Source organism: Hemiscyllium ocellatum, chromosome 18 (genome assembly GCF_020745735.1).
Source record: "Hemiscyllium ocellatum isolate sHemOce1 chromosome 18, sHemOce1.pat.X.cur, whole genome shotgun sequence".
Taxonomy (NCBI): Eukaryota; Metazoa; Chordata; class Chondrichthyes; order Orectolobiformes; family Hemiscylliidae; genus Hemiscyllium; species Hemiscyllium ocellatum.
Window position 1 is genome coordinate 41,008,995 of NC_083418.1, and position 19,383 is coordinate 41,028,377.

At 40.2% G+C, this 19,383-nt stretch overlaps 1 protein-coding gene across 2 annotated transcripts in view; it reads left to right on the forward strand.

The window, feature by feature from the left end:
* Nucleotides 1–15,626, forward strand: part of LOC132824197 (uncharacterized) — a 250,957-nt gene extending 235,331 nt beyond the window's left edge. For both annotated transcript variants that reach the window (XM_060838491.1, XM_060838492.1), the window contains one exon: nucleotides 13,035–15,626. In XM_060838491.1, the coding sequence (XP_060694474.1) occupies nucleotides 13,035–14,878 (1,844 nt within the window). In that variant the 3' untranslated portion in view covers nucleotides 14,879–15,626. The remainder of the gene's footprint in view (nucleotides 1–13,034) is intronic.
* Nucleotides 15,627–19,383: the final 3,757 nt, after the last annotated feature.

Below are 19,383 nucleotides of genomic sequence, written 5' to 3' on the forward strand. Positions count from 1 at the left end.
AGCAATTACGGAAACAATGCTCAGGGCTGGACAGGACTGGCAGCTTAATGTTCCAGGATACAAATGCTACAGGAAGATAGAAAAGGGAAGTTATTTGGGTGGAACTAAGAAATACGAAAAGGATGATCACCTTATTGGGATTGTACTATCGACCCCCTAATGGTCAGAGGGAAATTGGGAAACAAATTTGGAAAAGATTTCAGGGCGGCACGGTGGCACAGTGGTGAGCACTGCTGCCTCACAGTGCCTGAGACCCGGGTTCAATTCCCGACTCAGGCGACTGACTGTGTGGAGTTTGCACGTTCTCCCCGTGTCTGCGTGGGTTTCCTCCGGGTGCTCCGGTTTCCTCCCACAGTTCAAAGATGTGCGGGTCAGGTGAATTGGCTATGCTAAATTGCCCGTAGTGTTAGGTAAGGGGTAAATGTAGGGGTATGGGTGGATTGCACTTCGGCGGGTCGGTGTGGACTTGTTGGGCCGAAGGGCCTGTTTCCACACTAAGTCTAATCTAATCTGTAAGAATAATAGGGTGGTTATGATAAGGGATTTTAACTTTCCAAACATAGACTGGAACTGCCATAGTGTTAAGGGTTTAGATGGAGAGGAATTAAAGTGTGCACAAGAAAATTTTCTAATTCAGCATGTGGATGTACCAGCTAGAGAAGGTGCAAAACTTGACTTACTCTTGGGAAATAAGGCAGGGCAGGTGATTGAGATGTCAGTAGGAGAGCACTTTGGGGCCAGCGAACATATTTCTATTAGTTTTAAAATAGTGATGGAAATGGATAGACCAGATCAAAAAGTTGAAGTTCTAAATTTGAAGAAGGCTAATTTTGATTAGGCAAGAACTTTCCAAAGCTGATTGGGGCCAGATGTTCTCAGGTAAAGGACGGCTAGAAAATGGGAAGTCTTCAGAACTGAGATAACGAGACTCTAGAGACAGTATATTCTTGTTAGGATGAAATGAAAGGCTGGTAGGTGTAAGGAATGCTGGATAATTAGAGATATTGAGGGTTTCGTTAAGAACAAGAAGGAAGCATGTGTCAGGTATAGACAGGATAGATCGATGAAACCTTAGAAGAGTATAAAGGCAGTAGGAATATATTTAAGAGGGAAATCAGATGGGCAAAAAGGGGACGTGAGATAGTTTTGGCAAACAGAGTAAGGAGAATTCAAAGGGTTTTTATAAAGACATTAAGGACAAAAGTGTAACTAGCTAGAGAATAGATCCCCTTAAAGATCAGCAGAGCAGCCTTTGTGCGGAGCCACGTGAGATGGAAAAGAAACTAAATGAGTATTTTGTATCACTGTTTACTGTGGAGAAGGACATGGAAGGTGTAGAGTGTAGGGAAATAGATGGTGACATCTTGAAAAATGTTCAGATTACAGAGGAGGAAGTACTGGATGTCTTGAAACACATAAAAGTAGATAAATCCCCTGGACCTGATCAGGTGTGCCCTAGAACTCTGCGGGAAGCTAGGCAAGTGATTGCTCGGCCCCTTGCTGAGATACTTGTATCATTGACAGTCACAGGTGAGGTGCGGGAAGACTGGGGGTTAGCTAACGGGGTACCATTATTTAAGAAAGGTGGTAAGGACAAGCCAGGAACTATAGACCAGTGAGCCTGACATCAGTGGAGGGCAAGTTATTGGAGGGAATCCTGAGGGGCGGGATTTACACGTATTTGGAAAGGCAAGGACTGATTAGGGATAGTCAGCATGGCTTTGTGCATGGGAAGCCATGTTTCATGAACTTGATTGAGTTTTTTAAGGAAGTAATGAAGAGGATTGATGAGGGCAGAGCGGTGGACATGATCTATATGGACTTCAGTAAGACATTTAACAAGGCTCCCCATGGGAGACTGGTTAGCAAGGTCAGATCTCATGGAATATGGGGAGAACTAGCCATTTGGATACAGAACTGGCTCAAAGGTAATAGACAGAAGGTGGTGGTGGAGGGTTGCTTTTCAGACTGGAGGCCTGTGACCAGTGGAGTGCCACAATAATCAGTGCTGCGTCCACTATTTTTCTTCATTTAGATAAATGATTTGGATATGAACACAGGAGTTTTAGTTCATAAGTTTTCAGGTGACACCAAAATTGGAGGTATAGTGGGCAGCAAAGAAGGTTGCCTCAGATTACGAGGGATTTTGATCAGATGGGCCAATGGGCTGAGGAGTGGCAGATGGAGTTTAATTTAGATAAATGCAAGGTGCTGTATTTTGGGAAAGCAAATTTTAGCAGGACTTATACACTTAATGGTAACATCGTAGGGAGTGTTGCTGAACAACGAGACTGGAGTGCAGTTCATAGATCCTTGAAAGTGGAGTTGCAGGTGGTTAGGATAGTAAAGAAGGTGTTTGATATGCTTTCCTTTATTACTTTTCTGAGTATAGGAGTTGGGAAGTCATGTTGCAGCTGTACAGTAGGCCACTTGTGGAATATTGCATGCAATTCTGGGTGTTGTGAAACTTGAAAGAGCTCAGAAAAGATTTACGAGGATGTTGCCAGGGTTGGAGGATTTGACCTATAGGGAGAGGCTGAACAGGCTGGAGTGTCGGAGGCTGAGGGGTGACCTTATAGAAGTTTACAAAATTACGAGGGGCATGAATAGGATAAATAGACAAAGTATTTTCCCTGGGGTTGGGGAGTCCAGAACTAGAGGGCGTAGGTTTAGGGTGAGAGGGGAAAGATATAAAAGAGACTTAAGGAGCAAAGTTTTCACACAGAGGGTGGTATGTGTATGGAATAAGTTGCCAGAGGAAGTGGGGGAGGCTAATGCAATCGCAGCATTTAAAGGTCATCTGGATGGGTATGAATAGGAAGGGTTTGGAGGGATGTTTGTCATGCGCTGGCAAATGGGACTAGATTGGGTTGGAATATCTGGTCTGCATGGATGGGTTGGACCAAAGAGTCTGTTTCCATGCTGCACATCTCTACGAGCCTATGATTATAGTTCTGTAGCAGCTCCAACTCGCAGTCAGGGTACGGTCCACAATCCCGAAGCAGTGCAGAAAGAAGGACATTCATCTTCTGTGCTCCACAAGGGTAAATACCACCATCTTACTTCTGCCACTTCACAGTCATTCTAACTCTGCGATTACACACACAGTCCCCACCAATGCTCATGGTCTGCAACTCTAACTATTGTAAACGTCCAAAATGCCAAAGCCAACGGGGTTCACGATAGGGTAGGCTACCCAGCTGAGGATCCCAGGACTCCTGGGTATACCCTTAGTGCTACACAATATTAGAATCCTCTAAGAAGGAGTACTACTATTTCCTTAACATCACTATAGCATAAAATTTTGCCATTGTTGAATTTGGAAGCATCAGATGTTGTGAAGACTTCAAATAAAATGTTAACGCTAACCTCTATTGCAGAACAAAAAAAGTGAAGAAGAGCAAGCAAAAAGCTCGATTTGCATTGGGGAATAAACAAGAACCATATGCTTTGCCGGCATCAACAAATCATCATTACATGAAGACTTCACTCTATTGGCAGCAGAAATCAAATATCCCTGAGCCTAAGACCTACCACTTAGTAATGCCTGACATAGTTATTCATTTAAAGTACTGAAAGAACTCAGTTCTGATTCAAATTAAGACATATTATTCTTAAGAAGAGTAATTGGACTTGAAATATCTGTTTCTCTCTCCACAGATGCTGCCAGGCCTGCTGAGTTTCTCCAGCACTTTATCCTTTTATATCAGATATTCAGCATTGACTGTATTTTATCTTTGTATAGTTTTGCACTGTCCCTTTCCCTACACTGAGTTTCCCTCCCTTCAAAGTAATTATATTCACTGCATCCCCGAATATGCTGTTTCCAGTCACACACCTGATATCCCCAGTGCTGCTGTCAGTGGCTCCCGAGAGTCCCTCTTGCCTTTTAATGCACAGACCCCACCTAGGACTAGCCATGGCCCACCGTCTGTACCGATTTCAACTATTACAGATGATTGACAAGATCTCTGACTCATCTCTGTTCAGCTCCCTGATTCCTCACTAATCCCTGGACTGTGTGGGCAAATCCCCAGGCTAATGAGACAGATCCCTGGACTGAGATCAGAGTGCATTTGACTGACGGTGGTAGGGCATTCTTACTGACCATTTACATAGTCCCCCTTTACTGGACTAAAGATTCCTTCCCTTAAACTTTCAGATCTGACAATTTGGCTGAAGTAAATGCAGTGTGTTTGCCATGTACATATATACTGTAAGTGTACCATTGATGGAGCAGCATATCCACCTCTGACTAGCTGCTCGGCTTTCTATCTATTTATTTAGTGACTAATGCACCTATCATTTTGGGCAATTTAGCATGGCCAATTCACCTGGCCTGCACATCTTTGGACTGTGGGAGGAAACCCGCGCAGACACAGGGAGAATGTGCAAACTCCACATAGACAGTTGCAGGATGTGAGAATTGAACCCGGGTCCCTGGCGCTGTGAGGCAGCAGTGCTAGCCACTGGGCTGCCCATCTATGTTGAATGGCAATGCAAGACAAAGTACTGTGAGCTTGTAGGTTCTGAATAAACAGCAATGTGCAAGCAGCAAAGCAAGGCAAGGATACTGTGAGCATCTAGGTAAATGCAAAGTGAGAATTTTAAGAAAGCAAGCCGAAGCCTTAAAATACATTCTGTCCCAAAGCATAAGATATGTGCCTGCCGATTTGTGCAAAGCAGCCTGTTAGCAATTTTGCAATATTGTTGAGCTTCAAAATGTAGCAGTGAAGTCCTGACCTGAATTATACACCAGTCTGAGATGTATCATAATTATGTGGTCAGGTTTGTGGTCTGCTGAAACCAACTTTCATAGACATGGAGTATACCCAGTTGCCTCCCATGGAGCATGCCCTGAGATGTTGCAGAATGCTGGCAAAGATGGCCAGAGAAGACACTGGTGTGCTGCAGCCTTCAGGTTCTGGCTCTGACTTTCAAGTCAGGAATTGGTGCCATCTAGTTTCTGTCTGCGACCTGGGAAAATAACAACCTGAATTTAAATGAAGTAAGTTTAGGTCATAATTGGACATTAATACATACAAATAAGCTGTTCAATAGAAAGGTCTTATCTTGCCATTAAAACCTTATGCAGAAAATTAGACATTTTCTTTTGACATTGAGAATCTAATTTTTCCATTCTCGTTGTATTCTCCCAACTGTCTTGCCATTGCAAATGTCATTCATAAATTGGCGAAATTCAACCTGTTAACTAAGTTGGTCCTGTACTTAGTCGAAGAATATGGTGCTAGAAAAGCACAGCCGGTTAGGCTGCATCAGAGGAACGGGAGAATCAATGTTTCGAGCATAAGCTGTTTATCATTCCTCTTTGACTCTGATATCCAGCATCCAGCTTACTTTTTCCCCTTTGGGCCTGTACTTGGTGAGTGAAGTTGAGAAGAATGAAAGGTAATCTTACTGAAACATATAAGGTTTTGAGGGGGCCTGACAGGCCAGAGATGATATTTTGTTCATTAATCTAGCTAGAGGACACAGTTTTTTTTTTAAAAAGTGTACAATTTAAGCAACAAATGGGGAGGAATTTCTTCTGTCAAAAGCTTGCAAGTCTTTTGATTTCTTTTGCCAGGAGAGCAAGAGAGGAATATATTCAAAATTGAATTCATTGATTTACATGTGAGTCCACGGTTAAGAGGGGGGCATCAGAAAAATGGCTAAGGCAATAATCATTGGTGGCCTGATAGAACTTAAATTCATTTATTTTAATCTGTAATTGATGATCATGAAATTATCATCAAATTATGGTGGTTTCCTTCCTAAAGGATATTACTGAACCAAGTGGGTGGTAGGTTTTTCCAACAATTGACAATGATTTCATGGTCATACCTCAACTCTTAATTCCAGATTTTTATTGAATTCAAATTCAACCATCTGCCATGATGCAATTCAAACCCCAGTGCCCAGAATATTATCTGAGTGACTGGATTAATGGACTAGCGATAATACCAGTCACTCATTGTCTCCCTGAAATCTTGTATCCATACCCAGTTTCACCTACATGTAACTCCGATCCACACTACTGTAGTTGGCTCTTCAATGCTTCTGAAATGTTTTAGAAAAGCACTTAGTTTGTTGTCCTTTCCAGAAACACCTGCATGCAGTTAAAGATTTTTTTTAAAGTATCAGATATCTTGAATAGTGTAGCAAGCTTGAACAGCTGAATGGCCTATCCTTAATTCCTATTTCTTATGAGCACTGTGTTGACATAGTCATGTTCAGAGATGATAAAGACATGAATAAACAATAAGCTGAGGCAGATGTGAAGTTGGGCAATTTTACAGACATGGAAACAAACTGTCTTGGTGATTGTGATGAATATGAAGTGGAAGCTCATCTCTTGGTCAGATGTGACACCAAAGTCGTGAACCAAAGGAGTAACAAGGGGGCAAAGTCTGGAGCAGGAACCAAAAACATTGGATACAGTCTTTCCAATATTAAATTGGAAGAAATTTCTGTTATAAGACCATAAGACATAGGAGTGAAAGTAAGGCCATTTGGCCCATCGAGTCCACTCCGCCATTCAATCATGGCTTATGGGCATTTCAACTCCACTTACCAGCATTCTCCCCGTAGCCCTTAATTCCTTGTGACATCAAGAATTTATCAATCTCTGCCTTGAAGACATTTAGCGTACCGGCCTCCACTGCACTCTGCGGCAATGAATTCCACAGGCCCACCACTCTCTGGCTGAAGAAATGTTTCCGCATTTCTGTTCTGAATTGACCCCCTCTAATTCTAAGGCTGTGTCCACGGGTTCTAGTCTCCTCGCCTAACGGAAACAACTTCCTAGCGTCCACCCTTTCCAAGCCATGTATTATCTTGTACGTCTCTATTAAATCTCCCCTTAATCTTCTAAACTCCAGTGAATACAATCCCAGGATCCTCAGCCGTTCCTCATATGTTAGACCTACCATTCCAGGGATCATCCATGTGAATCTCCGCTGGACACGCTCCAGTACCAGTATGTCCTTCCTGAGGTATCGGGACCAAAACTGGACACAGTACTCCAAATGGGACCTAACCAGAGCTTAATAAAGTCTCAGTAGCACAATGGTGCTTTTATATTCCAACCCTCTTGAGATACATGACAACATTGCATTCGCTTTCTTAATCACGGACTCAACCTGCATGTTTACCTTTAGAGAGTCCTCGACTAGCACTCCCAGGTCCCTTTGTTCTTTGGCTTTACGAATTTTCTCACCATTTAGAAAGTTGTCTATGCTTTTATTCTATTTTCCAAAGTGCAAGACCTCGCATTTGCTCACGTTGAATTCCATCAGCCATTTCCTGGACCACTCTCCCAAACTGTCCAGATCCTTCTGCAGCCTCCCCACTTCCTCAGTACTACCTGCCTGTCCACCTAACTTCGTATCATTGGCAAACTTCGCTAGAATGCCCCCAGTGCCTTCATCCAGGTCATTAATATATAATGTGAACAGCTGCGGCCCTAACACTGAACCCTGCGGGACACCGTTTGTCACTGCTTGCCATTCCAAAAAAGAATCATTTATCCCAACTCTCTGCCTTCTGTCAGACAGCCAATCCTCAATCCATGCCAGTAGCTCACCTCGAACACCATGGGCCCTCACCTTGCTCAGCAGCCTCCCGTGTGGCACCTTATCAAAGGCCTTTTGGACGTCTAGATAGACCACATTCACTGGGTTTCCCTGGTCTAACCTACTTGTCACCTCTTCAAAGAATTCCAACAGGTTTGTCAGACACGACCTCCCCTTACTAAATCCATGTTGACTTGTTCTAATCAGACTCTGCTCTTCCAAGAATTTAGAAACCTCATCCTTAATGATGGATTCTAGAATTTTACCAACAACCGAGGTTAGGCTAATTGGCCGATAATTTTCCATCTTTTGTCTTGACCTTTCTTGAACAAGGGGGTCACAACAACGATCTTCCAATCATCCGGGACTTTCCCTGACTCCAGTGACTTTTGAAAGATCTCAACCAATGCCTCCGCTATTTCCTCAGCCACCTCTCTCAGAACTCCGGGATGTATCCCATCAGGGCCAGGAGATTTATCAATTTTAAGATCTTTTAGCTTTTCTAGCACTTTCCCTTTTGTAGTGACAACCATACTCAACTCAGCCCCCTGACTCCCTTTAATTGTTGGGATATTACTCATGTCTTCCACTGTGAAGACTGATGCAAAGTACTTGTTAAGTACTCCTGCTATTTCCTTATCTCCCATCAGTAGGCTTCCAGCATCAGTTTGAAGTGGCCCAATGTCTACTTTTGCCTGTCGTTTGTTTCTTATGTATTGAAAGAAACTTTTACTATCATTTCTAATATTACTGGCTGGCTTATCTTCATATTTGATCCTCTCTTTCCTTATTTCTCTCTTTGTTATCCTCTGTTTGTTTTTGTAGCCTTCCCAATCTTCTGATTTCTTGGCTCTTGGCCACTTTATAGGATCTCTCTTTTTCTTTAATACATTTCCTGACTTCCTTTGTCAGCTATGGCTGTCTAATCCCTCCCCAGATAATCTTTCTTTTCTTGGGGATGAACCTCTGTACAGTGTCAATTATACCCACAAACCCCTGCCATTTTTGCTCTACTGTCTTCCCCGCTAGGCTCTGCTTCCAGTCTATTTTTGTCAGTTCCTCTCTCATGCCCTCGTAATTACCTTTATTTAACTGTAACACCATTACATCCAATTTTGCCTTCTCTCTTTCAAACTGCAGACTGAACTCTACTATATTATGATCGCTGCTTCCTAAGTGTTCCCTTACTTTAAGATCTTTTATAAAGTCTGGTTCATTACATAGCACTAGGTCCAGAATAGCCTGCTCCCTTGTGGGCTCCATGATAAGCTGTTCCAAAAAGTCATCCTGTAAACATTCCATGAATTCCGTTTCTTTGGATCCACTGGCAACATTATTTACCCAGTCCACCTGCATATTGAAGTCTCCCATGATCACTGTGACCTTGTCTTTCTGACATGCCTTCTCTATTTCCCGGTACATGTTGTGCCCCTGGTCCTGACCACTGTTAGGAGGTCTGTAAATAACTCCCATTATGGTTTTTTTGCCTTTATGGTTCCTCAATTCCACCCACACAGACTCCACATCATCTGACGCTATGTCATTCAGTGACATAGATTTAATTTTGTTCTTAACTAACAAGGCAACCCCACCCCCTCTGCCCACCTCCCTGTCTTTTCGATAAGTTGAAAATCCTTGGATGTTTAACTGCCAGTCCTGACCCCCCTGTAACCACGTCTCTGTGATGCCTACCACATCATAATCATTCACTATGATCTGTGCCATTAGTTCATCTGCTTTGTTACCTGAATGCTTGTAGCATTCGTAAAGTGCCTTAATGCTAACTTTATCATTAGAGATATTGGAAGTCATAAGATGTCCTAAGTTATCCTTCCTTTTTGCTGCATTCCCAGTCTGCCTCGAGTTTAAATCCGCCTGCACATATGCTATCCTGTTGCTTATCTTTCCATTTAACTCCATTCTCCCTGTCACTTTCACTTTCCCTTCCCCCTAACTCAGAAGTTTAAAGTCCAATATTAGTTGTTGGTCATGCATGAGGAAGTGAGGACTGCAGGTACTGGAGATCCAAGTCGAGAATGTGGTCGTGGAAAAGCACAGCAGGTCAGGCAGCATCTGAGGAGCAGAAGAATCAATGTTTTGGGCATAAGCCTTCATCAGGCTGTTGGTAAAGTTGTCTGATAACTTAACAACTGTGGAAGAATCACAGAGTGATGATAATGAGGCAGGAAGGGGTGTAGATTGTGTATATGTGACACTAACTCCATGATAAAAGTCACCTGCTTTTTCCCTGTAACTTCTGTTCTTTCTGATCACAGAGGGAAAAGGACATGCTGTAATCTACTGCATCAGATTCTCTTTCAGCAAGATGACTGCAGGACACTATGTTTTAGATTAGATTAGATTCCCTACAGTGTGGAAATAGGACCTTCAGCCCAACAAGTCCTCACTGACTCTCCCAAGAGTAACCCATTCAGACCCATTTCCTCTGACTAATGTACCTAACACAATGGGCAATTTAGCATGGCCAATTCACCTGACCTGCGCATCTTTGGACTGTGGTAGGAAACCAGAGCACCCGGAGGAAACCCATGCTGACACGGAGAGAATGTGCAAGCTTCACGCCTACAGTCACCCGAGGCAGGAATCAATGCTGGGTCCCTGGCGCTATGAGGCAGCAGTGCTAACCACTGAGCCACCGTGCCAGTCCAATACATGTCTTTGTATTTTCATAATTAATATGCAAGCAGTAGCAGGTTTACTTAGTAATTTGTATTATCCTTCATTGGCAAACAGGGAAATTATATGGCAACTGGATAAAAGGGTTGAAAAATAATTAGCTATAATATTCCCAATTAGCTGTGATATTGTCAAAGGCAGTAAAAATCTTGTAAATCTGGGAATGGATTTCAGGAAAAGCTTGTAGGCATCAAGCCATATTTGAATCTTTACTTCCTCAGCAATGTCAGACCTTATTAATTTTACTTGCTAAATAGTACTTTGATTTTTGATCTTATTTTGTAGTTAATCTCTTAATGTTTTTATAATTAATGAGTTACCCAGCTCATTTGTGGTTTATATAATTGATTACCCAAACCTTTCACTTTTGATGCCAGTATACTCTCATCGTTGAAGTTTTAAAAAGATGCTTGAGTGGGTATGTTCCACATTCAGAGCTTAAGCATTCAGTGTTATACTGAACTCTGTTCAATCAGTTTTGTCAGAAATAACATCTCATTTGAGATTATCTTGATACACAAAGAAGAGATAATATTCTACAGGGTGGTCTCTGGCATGCTTTATTTGCAGAATACAAGTTAATTCTGCTTGGAATATTGATGTATGTTTAAAACTCAGCCCAGCTATTCAGAATTTGGAATAATTGAACTATTGCTGAAATACTTCAGTTAATCAGATATTCACTTTAAAACCAATTCCAAATTTAATTTTCCTCCTTGCATACCAATTCACCAACTGATAATTATTTTAATGTATTTGTGGTTTTTATATTAACTTAACCTTTATCTCACTTTTAGTTATTTTAGGGACTCTTCTTCACTATTTAATTTCTTTTCCAATCATCCGCCTTGTGTTTTTTTTTACAGTTTCATAGTGCCTGTCTGTGTTCAGTTCACAGTCACATGGAAGTATGGTGGGCATTATTGCTGGCACTAAATGTGTTTAAATTTAACTTTGTATGTTTGATCTCTTTCTGCATAGTGTATAACAGACTATCAAACAGTAAAGTGAATGAGTTTGTTAATGTGTTTCTGGTGCATGTGCTTAACTCATTCTCTGCTGCCTGAAATAAGTTCAAAATCTATCTTTGATGAGGTGACACCATATTATCACATACTTAAAATTAAGCAGATCCAATCTGGATTTATTTCAGTGTGGCAAATAATGTTTTGGTCTTGATGCATGGCATTTTTGCAGAGACTTGATACTTTCTTTTAAAAGCAGGGCATCTGTCATTGACTAAAAGAATTATTTAAAGTATAATAAATAAATATGAGCTGTGTATTATTTGTTAGCACAGGTCAGTCTGCTATAACACGCGTTTCATCAGCGCAAATTCACTATAACGAGATTGACACATTGGAAGCACTGTTTCTAAAGTGCAAACTTTAAAAATGTTTGTTGACTGGAACGTGATTAATTACCAACAATTCAAGCGATGTTTTTAAAGCATGATTTTTCTATAACACTGGATTGCACAAGAACGCAACCACCATGTTATAGAAGAACTACCTGCATGTTGAAAATCCTCAGTATATTTTATGCGTCCACTTGGTTTTAACTGTTTTAGTAGTATGATAGCACATGATACCCATCAAAAACCCATATAGTTTAACATCTGTTGAGGAAACAATTACAATTTATGCTCTATTTTGAGATTATTTCATAACTCGTAATTCTTCATGTTAAGTATTTTTACTTTTGAAAAGTTGACATTTGAACAGCTTAGTCAGGTTAGAATGCTCATTGCTGTTGAAATTAATAGTTCTCCTCTTTCCTGTGTTTTAGGTTATCCCACTACTAGTCTTTTTGAAAGTTGCATTCAAACTCATGTAGCCATATCACTGATAGTCTCTCTGAAACCCGGTAACTAATGAAGGGACAACTTCTTTACAATTTCTCCTTATTATCCTTACAGGAAGGTACCCTATAAATTTACATTATAGAATCCCCACAGAACCATAGAATCCCTACAGTGTGGGGTCAGGCCCTTCAGCCCAACAAGTCCACATCAACCCTTCGAAGAGTATCCCACCCAAATTCTTTTCCCAACCCTATTACTCTACATTTACCCCTGACTAATGCACTTAACCTACACATCCCTGAACACTGTGGGCAATTTAGCATGGCCAATTCATCTAACCTGCACATCTTTGGATGTGGGAGGAAACCAGAGCACACAGACACGGGGAGAATGTGCAAACTCCACACAGACCTGAGGCTAGAATCAAACCCGGGTCCCCCTCACACTGAGCCACCGTGCCACCCCTGGTGCCCTAAAGAATAACCCTGTTATTTTGTTATGCTATCATTCTGTAGTGATTTTGACTGTGCTTAAAAATTCAGCAAATTTTATTTTTCCAATTATTTTTCACCTGAAATGTTTCTACCTTCCAATTGCTCCTCCATGTGTAAATTCCAACATGGAAATTGCTTGAGGGATTCATTGGCCACCAGGAGGAGTATTTGTTGCAGATTTCATCAATTCTGAATTTTCTTTCCTCTTATTATTTGTAGTAAATATATTGCTTACTATTTTCTTCATTCTGGCTCCTAGAAATTAACACATATATAGGAAATCTACATCAAGCAATAAAATAATTAAATGATCTAAATCTATATGCTATAGAATTGATGTCATTTTCCACAGGAACAAAATTTTACATGGTATGCAGTATTTGTAAACTCGGTACTGTTCATTTTATTCTTTATATTGCTATTATTAGATTAAATACCATTTTCTTTTCTTTTTATCCATTCTAGCAAAAGCTGATGAATTTCCCAACAAACCATTAGGCCAGGAAGTTTCTGTCACCTTAATACCAGAGAAGGATGACTTCATGGCCAATGGCAAGAGTGAAAAGGTTAATTCTATTTCAAATAACTTTGAACCTGATAATGATGTAGATAGAGAATCACCAGGAAGAAACTGTATCCAGCCTTTTGTGCCTGAGCCTGTGGAAAAGAGTGAGACTTCTGAAAATAATGGGAATCCTTGTCCAGAGGAGAACAATATTAATTTTGTGGAAATTTGTGCAGTTCAAGCTCCACTCCATGAAAAGTATATAACTCCCATAAAAGACCAAACCCAACTCCCACAAGATGAACCTGTGCTTTCAGAAGTGAGTCCACCTCCAAGCCCAGAAAAAAATTCAAAGCAGCCTGTTAAGAAGGAAGGCATCCTACCTGCTCAAAATAATGAGACTAGAATTGCAGAAAATGATACAATCCCAAACATTGAAGAAGTTAACAGTAAGATTCCAGAAAAAGAAACCATCAATCTTCCAGAAGAGAATGTCATTGCTTGTCAAGACTTGAGAAAAGTTGAATTTATAGAAAAAACTGAAGGAGTTGAAACTCAATCCCCAAAAGAACAATCTACATTATGTTCAGAAATTAATCAAGCTTCAATACTTCAAAGTATGGCAATAAAGTCTCCACAGAAATGCCAGGAACTTGCATCAGAGTCAGTAGATGAAGCATATAATAATGGTAAACCCTCTCCAGGGAGTAATGATGGATTGACAGATTTGGAAAACAATGAGAATGTGCCATTACCTTGTCCAGAACCTCCACCTTCAGTGATGCTCTCTAAGGACATTCATTCCTTGCTCCCAAATCCAGAAAAAACATTGCATAGATTTTCTAGCCACAGTGTCTCTCAACAACTGGAAGCAGGTTTCCCTATTGATCAATCACAACCTATAGCAATAGTGGAGTTTTCAGCTGCAGCAAAGGAGAACTCATCCTTCAGTGATTTAACACAAGAAGCTTCAACAGATTTGAACAGTCCAGAAACAGAACGTACAGATGAGTTCCAAAGTAAAAGACGAGTTTCAAATGTTTCCCAGTATGACAATTTATCTGATACTGACTATAGGTATGATCAGAATATTTCAGAACCAATAACTGAGACTCAACTTGATGAAAATAATGCACTTATTCAAAAGGAACTTGTGTGTGCAAAACCAGCAGACCCTGTCAGTACACCTAAACCATTTTCAGCATTAGTATTGTCAGAAGATCCACAATCTGTGGAACAGGATTCAGTTTTGAATCAGCAGGAATGGGACATTTACAGATCTGAAAACCATATCATGCCTTCTGCTCAGCACAGCCCTTCCAAATATTCACCAACTATGCATAAACAGGATCATATAAGAAATGCAAATTTTCAGAGTCCTCAGCATCTGATTGCTATCACACAGACCTCGCCAGTCATACAGTGTTTAAATAGCCCCTGTAAAATAGTCAGATCAATGCCTTCAGTTCATGTGGCACATGGAGCTGAACAAAATCTCCTGAACTTCAAGCACGTGGCATTGCCTGTACAGGATGATCCACAGTTGGTTGCAATCTGTGATGAAAAAGGGACCTGTACAATAAGAGAGACTGAATCACTTGAAGTTAATATTCCGGTTACTAATGTGACGCTGGATAAAACTGTAAGTTTGATAAAAGTGCCAACCCATCTTATTGTACATTCCCCTCCTATAGATGCAAATATGCAACAAAAACATGCCACAGCTGCAATAGAAAATTTAGGCACAGAAATTTGTTTGGCAGACTCTCCCAATTCCCAAGATTGTGAATATGTTAGATTATGACAGAACTCATTCCAATTTTACCATAATGCATATGTACAAATTTCCACTACTTACAATGATCAAATGCTTCCAAGTGATGCAAGCATTTCATATCACAAAAGCAGCCACATATTTTCCCAGTTATTGAACCAGTTGTTCACTGTGTTTTATTGAGGGCTGCATGGACATTGAGTCATGACAGGAAGCTATGCAAATAATAAAATTTCATACCTTACATTAAGAAAAGACATCATCTTGTAACTAGTCTATACATTTCACAGAAAATATGGATGCAGGTAAATATATTTTCTTGTTTCATAAAATCTTTTATGATTATTTTTGACCAATGTAATTGAGAAATACCTGTCTTGCGGCAGACTAAACTTTATTTAAGCTGATGCATGACCACCTCAAAATGCTGTGAAAATCTGAAAGGCAGTGAGCAGGCTCACTATATGAGACACTGTAGCATAGTCTATTACACGAGCAGCTTTTATATGGTTTTCCCAAGTGGCTAATATTTTTCATTCATATCACAAGATGTTTGACAGGCAATGCAGACAGGATTTCTCATGAGTTATTTCTACTTTGCTTGATTTTAATACGTACTAGTACAGAGGTGTTACAATGAAATAATATAGTGCTTGTTGGAAGTGGTAACATCATGCATTGATAACTTTTTTAGCTTCTGGAATATATTGAAGTTACTGAAATTGCATTTTTTACAACATCTTTTGAAGTTGCTGAGTAAATACTTAAACAGTATGCATTTTCTGACATGTTTTTGTTTCCTATTTTTATAATTTTTAAGGCTGTAAAAAAAATCCTTTAAATAGCTGTGGTGTGGTGCCCATTAACCTGAAATGTAGTTTTGATGTTTACTGTAAATGTTAGAACAAAGATTTCACAAAATAGTGCTGAAACTGTGTTTGTGAATACTTCTTTTGTGGCAGGAAAGGTTTTGAAGTCAGAACCTGGCTCTTGGCTTGCCCATAACCTTCCATATAACATTTTGATCAGTATTGAAAAGGTCATACTGTGTGACATCAACTCAGGAATATAGTATTCTTGCTTGATGACCCTTTCAAAATAGTAATTACTTGCAGCAAGCAGAAAATGATGTTTGACAGTACTCTGAGCACACAAAGTATTAAGTATATTGTAACATTTTAGTGACATATATTAACTCTGTAAAATGAGTGGATGTATTTAACTGATGTGTGATATTGATAGTTTTTTTGTCATGACTTCTTAATTTTGCACTTTTTATGAGTCTAGACAGGCAAGTTAGCTTTATCTTTAAAAAGCTGTAAGGTTTTAATGATGCATTGATAATGGGAAAATAATTTTGTCCTACTTGTTAAAATTTTGTAAAGTTGCTTTTGCAGGGCTTCTACATTGACAGTTTTTCTTTTTATCTGGAAAAGTGAATGATTTGGAATAGTGTGGAAACATTATTTTATGTCAATCACCAACAATGTTGTAAAAAAATCTTTAAAAATGTTTTTGATATGTTCCATTGCATTTTGTAGTTTTAATTTAACATTTTGAAAATATTATGCATAAAATTGTCGACTTTTGATTACCAGACAACTTCTAAGAGAGAAAAAGAGGTGTATTTTAACTACATCTAATTGAAAGCAGTGAATGGTCAGTTAATATTTAAAGTCAACCGTAGTTAGTTTTAATCTGCCAGCGTTGCAGGCAGATGTCGAACCACCTAAATTCAGGAGCCATATCTGATCACAAAAAGGTGTTTAAAGCAGTTTTAATTAAGCTCTGACGGGGAGTCTGAAAGGAGAGTCCATGTTTCCATTATGGGGCCAGGAAGAGCACAGAATTTTTTTTTTGTTGCTGTGTAAAAGAAAAGCGCTTTTTCAATTTGGGGCCAAATTCTGTCTCATTAATCACTCATGAATGATTCTATACATTTACTAGATTTAAACACTTTTACCTCATTCACTATTACTGGACATCAGATGTTGCTGTTATTTACAGAGCATCTGTATCTGGCCGAATGCGAAAAAATGACGGGATAAATCTGATAAGTCTGACCTTTATCTATGTTATTTCTTTTTTTCCTTCTGTTGTTTCTATTAGTATGAAAGAAATTTCCTTTGAATCATACTCAATTCATATTCAGTCTTTGGTTCTTCTTTGCTATTCTACAGTGGCATTGAAGCAGTTATTTAATGTCAAGTGCTAGTTTAACCATTTCTGCACAGTATTTAATATTGTAATGATATGTTAATTTCCAAACTTAAAGTATAAAGCAAATTTCTCAGAATAAATCAGTTTACAAACAGAAGTGATAAGAAAAAAACGTGTCTAATTAATAATAACTTCACCAGAATTTTAGTAACCAACATGAGTGTTACCGGGATAGCAGAATTTACAAAGAAGCAATTGGTTGATTCAAAACAAGAGTAATATCACTAAAAGCAGTAAAAGAAGATTCAGGCACAAAGTGGGTGGCAAAGAAAAACAAAAATCAGGGAAGAGGGAGTCCTGTAAGGAAATAAGTTGTGCAAACTCATTAAGTTCATACTAACTAGCACACATGAAGTCACAGCACAGTGAGAGGAACAAGGAAACAAGGAATATTTGACAATTTGAGCAAACATCAGCCTATTTAAAGAACTTATCCGAGATTGAATGAAACATTGGGTTGAATTTTACAGCTCCCACCAGGGTGGGTTGGCAGCTGATGGTGGAGACTGTAAAATTGGGCATCATGTCAGCCATGCTAACCCTGAAGCATTTTTATCCATGGCGAGGAAGCCAGCACCAACCATCCAGTTTGCCCAGCGAAATGTTGTGGGCCAGAGAACAAGCAAGGGGGGGGGGGGAGCCTCCTTTTTGCACCCCTCTGCTGGTCAGAGGCCAGCAAAGATAATTCTCTCTGTATTTTATTGTCCTGCATCCTGTCCATTCTGAACCTCCCTTGCTGGGGCTTACCACCCTGTCCGTCATACGATCCTGAACCTACCTTAAAGTCTGGCTCTTCTGTACCACATTTACTCAGGGATTGCTTCAGACCCAGAGTGACCAAATACATGGTGGCAATGCTGGGTTCAAAGGGTAATGGCTGTGGGGAAAACTGGCCAAGATGAGTGCAGATGTTTGCAGCCGTCAGAAATTAGGTAACGAGAGTCCAGAGATAGTATATTCTTGTTAGGGTGAAAGGAGAGGCTGGTAGGTGTATGGAATGCTGGATGACTAAAGAAATTAAGGCTTTGGTTAAGAAAAAGAAGGAAGCATATGTCAGATAGATTGAGTGAATCCTTAGAAGAGTATAAAGGCAATAGGAGTATACTTAAGAGGAAAATCAGGAGCGCAAAAAGCGGACATGAGATAGCTTTGGCAAATAGAATTAAGGAGAATCCAAAGGGTTTTTACAAAAACATTAAGGACAAAAGGGTACCTTGGAGAAAGTAGGGCCCCTCAAAGATCAGTAAGGCAGCCTTTGTGTGGAGCCGCAGGAAATGGGGAAATAATGAACGAGTATTTTGCATCAGTGTTTATTGTGGAGAAGGATATGGAAGACATAGAATGTGGGGAAATAGATGGTGAAACTTGCAAAATGTTCACATTACAAAGGAGGAAGTGCTGGATATCTTGAAAAGCATTAAGATGGATAAATCCCCAGGACCTGATCAAGTGTATCCTAGAACTCTTTGGGAAGCTAGGGAAGTGATTGCTGAGCCCCTTGCTGAGATATTTGTACCATCGATAGTCATAGGTGAGGTGCCAGAAGAACTGGAGTTTGGCTAACGTGGTACCATTATTTAAGAAAGATGGTAAGGACAGGACACGGAACTATAGACCAGTGAACGTTCTGTTGATGGTGGACTAGTTGTTGGAGGGAATCCTGAGGGACAGGATTTACACATATTTGGAAAGGCAAAGACCAATTAGGGATAGTCAACATAGCTTTGTGCATGGGAAATCATGTCTCACAAACTTGATTCAGTTTTTTGAAGAAGTAACAAAAAGGATTGTTAAGGGCAGAGCTGTGGATGTGATCTATATGAACTTCAGAAAGGCATTCGACAAGGTTCCCCATGGGAGACTGGTTAGCAAGGTTAGATCTCATGTGATGGGGGTGGTGGGCAGCATGGTGGCCCAGTAGTTAGCACTGCTGCCTCTCAGCATAGGGACCCAGGTTCAATTCCAGCCTTGGGCGACTGTCTGTATGGAGTTTGCACACTCTCCCTGTGTCTACGTGAATTTCCTCCAGATGCTCCAGTTTCCTCTCACAATCCAAAGATATGCAGTTTAGGTGAATTAGCCATGCTAAATTGTCCATGGTGCTAGAAACATTAGTCAGAGGGAAATGGGTCTGGGTGGGTTACTCTTCGGAGGGTCGGTGTGGACTGGTTGGGCTGAAGGGCCTGTTTCAACACTGTGGGGAATCGAATCTAATTCATTCTCTATTGCAAAGAGAACAATGCATTTGGATTCAGAACTGACTTGAAGGTAGAAGACAGAGGGTGGTGGTGTTTTTCAGACAGGAGGCCTGTGAC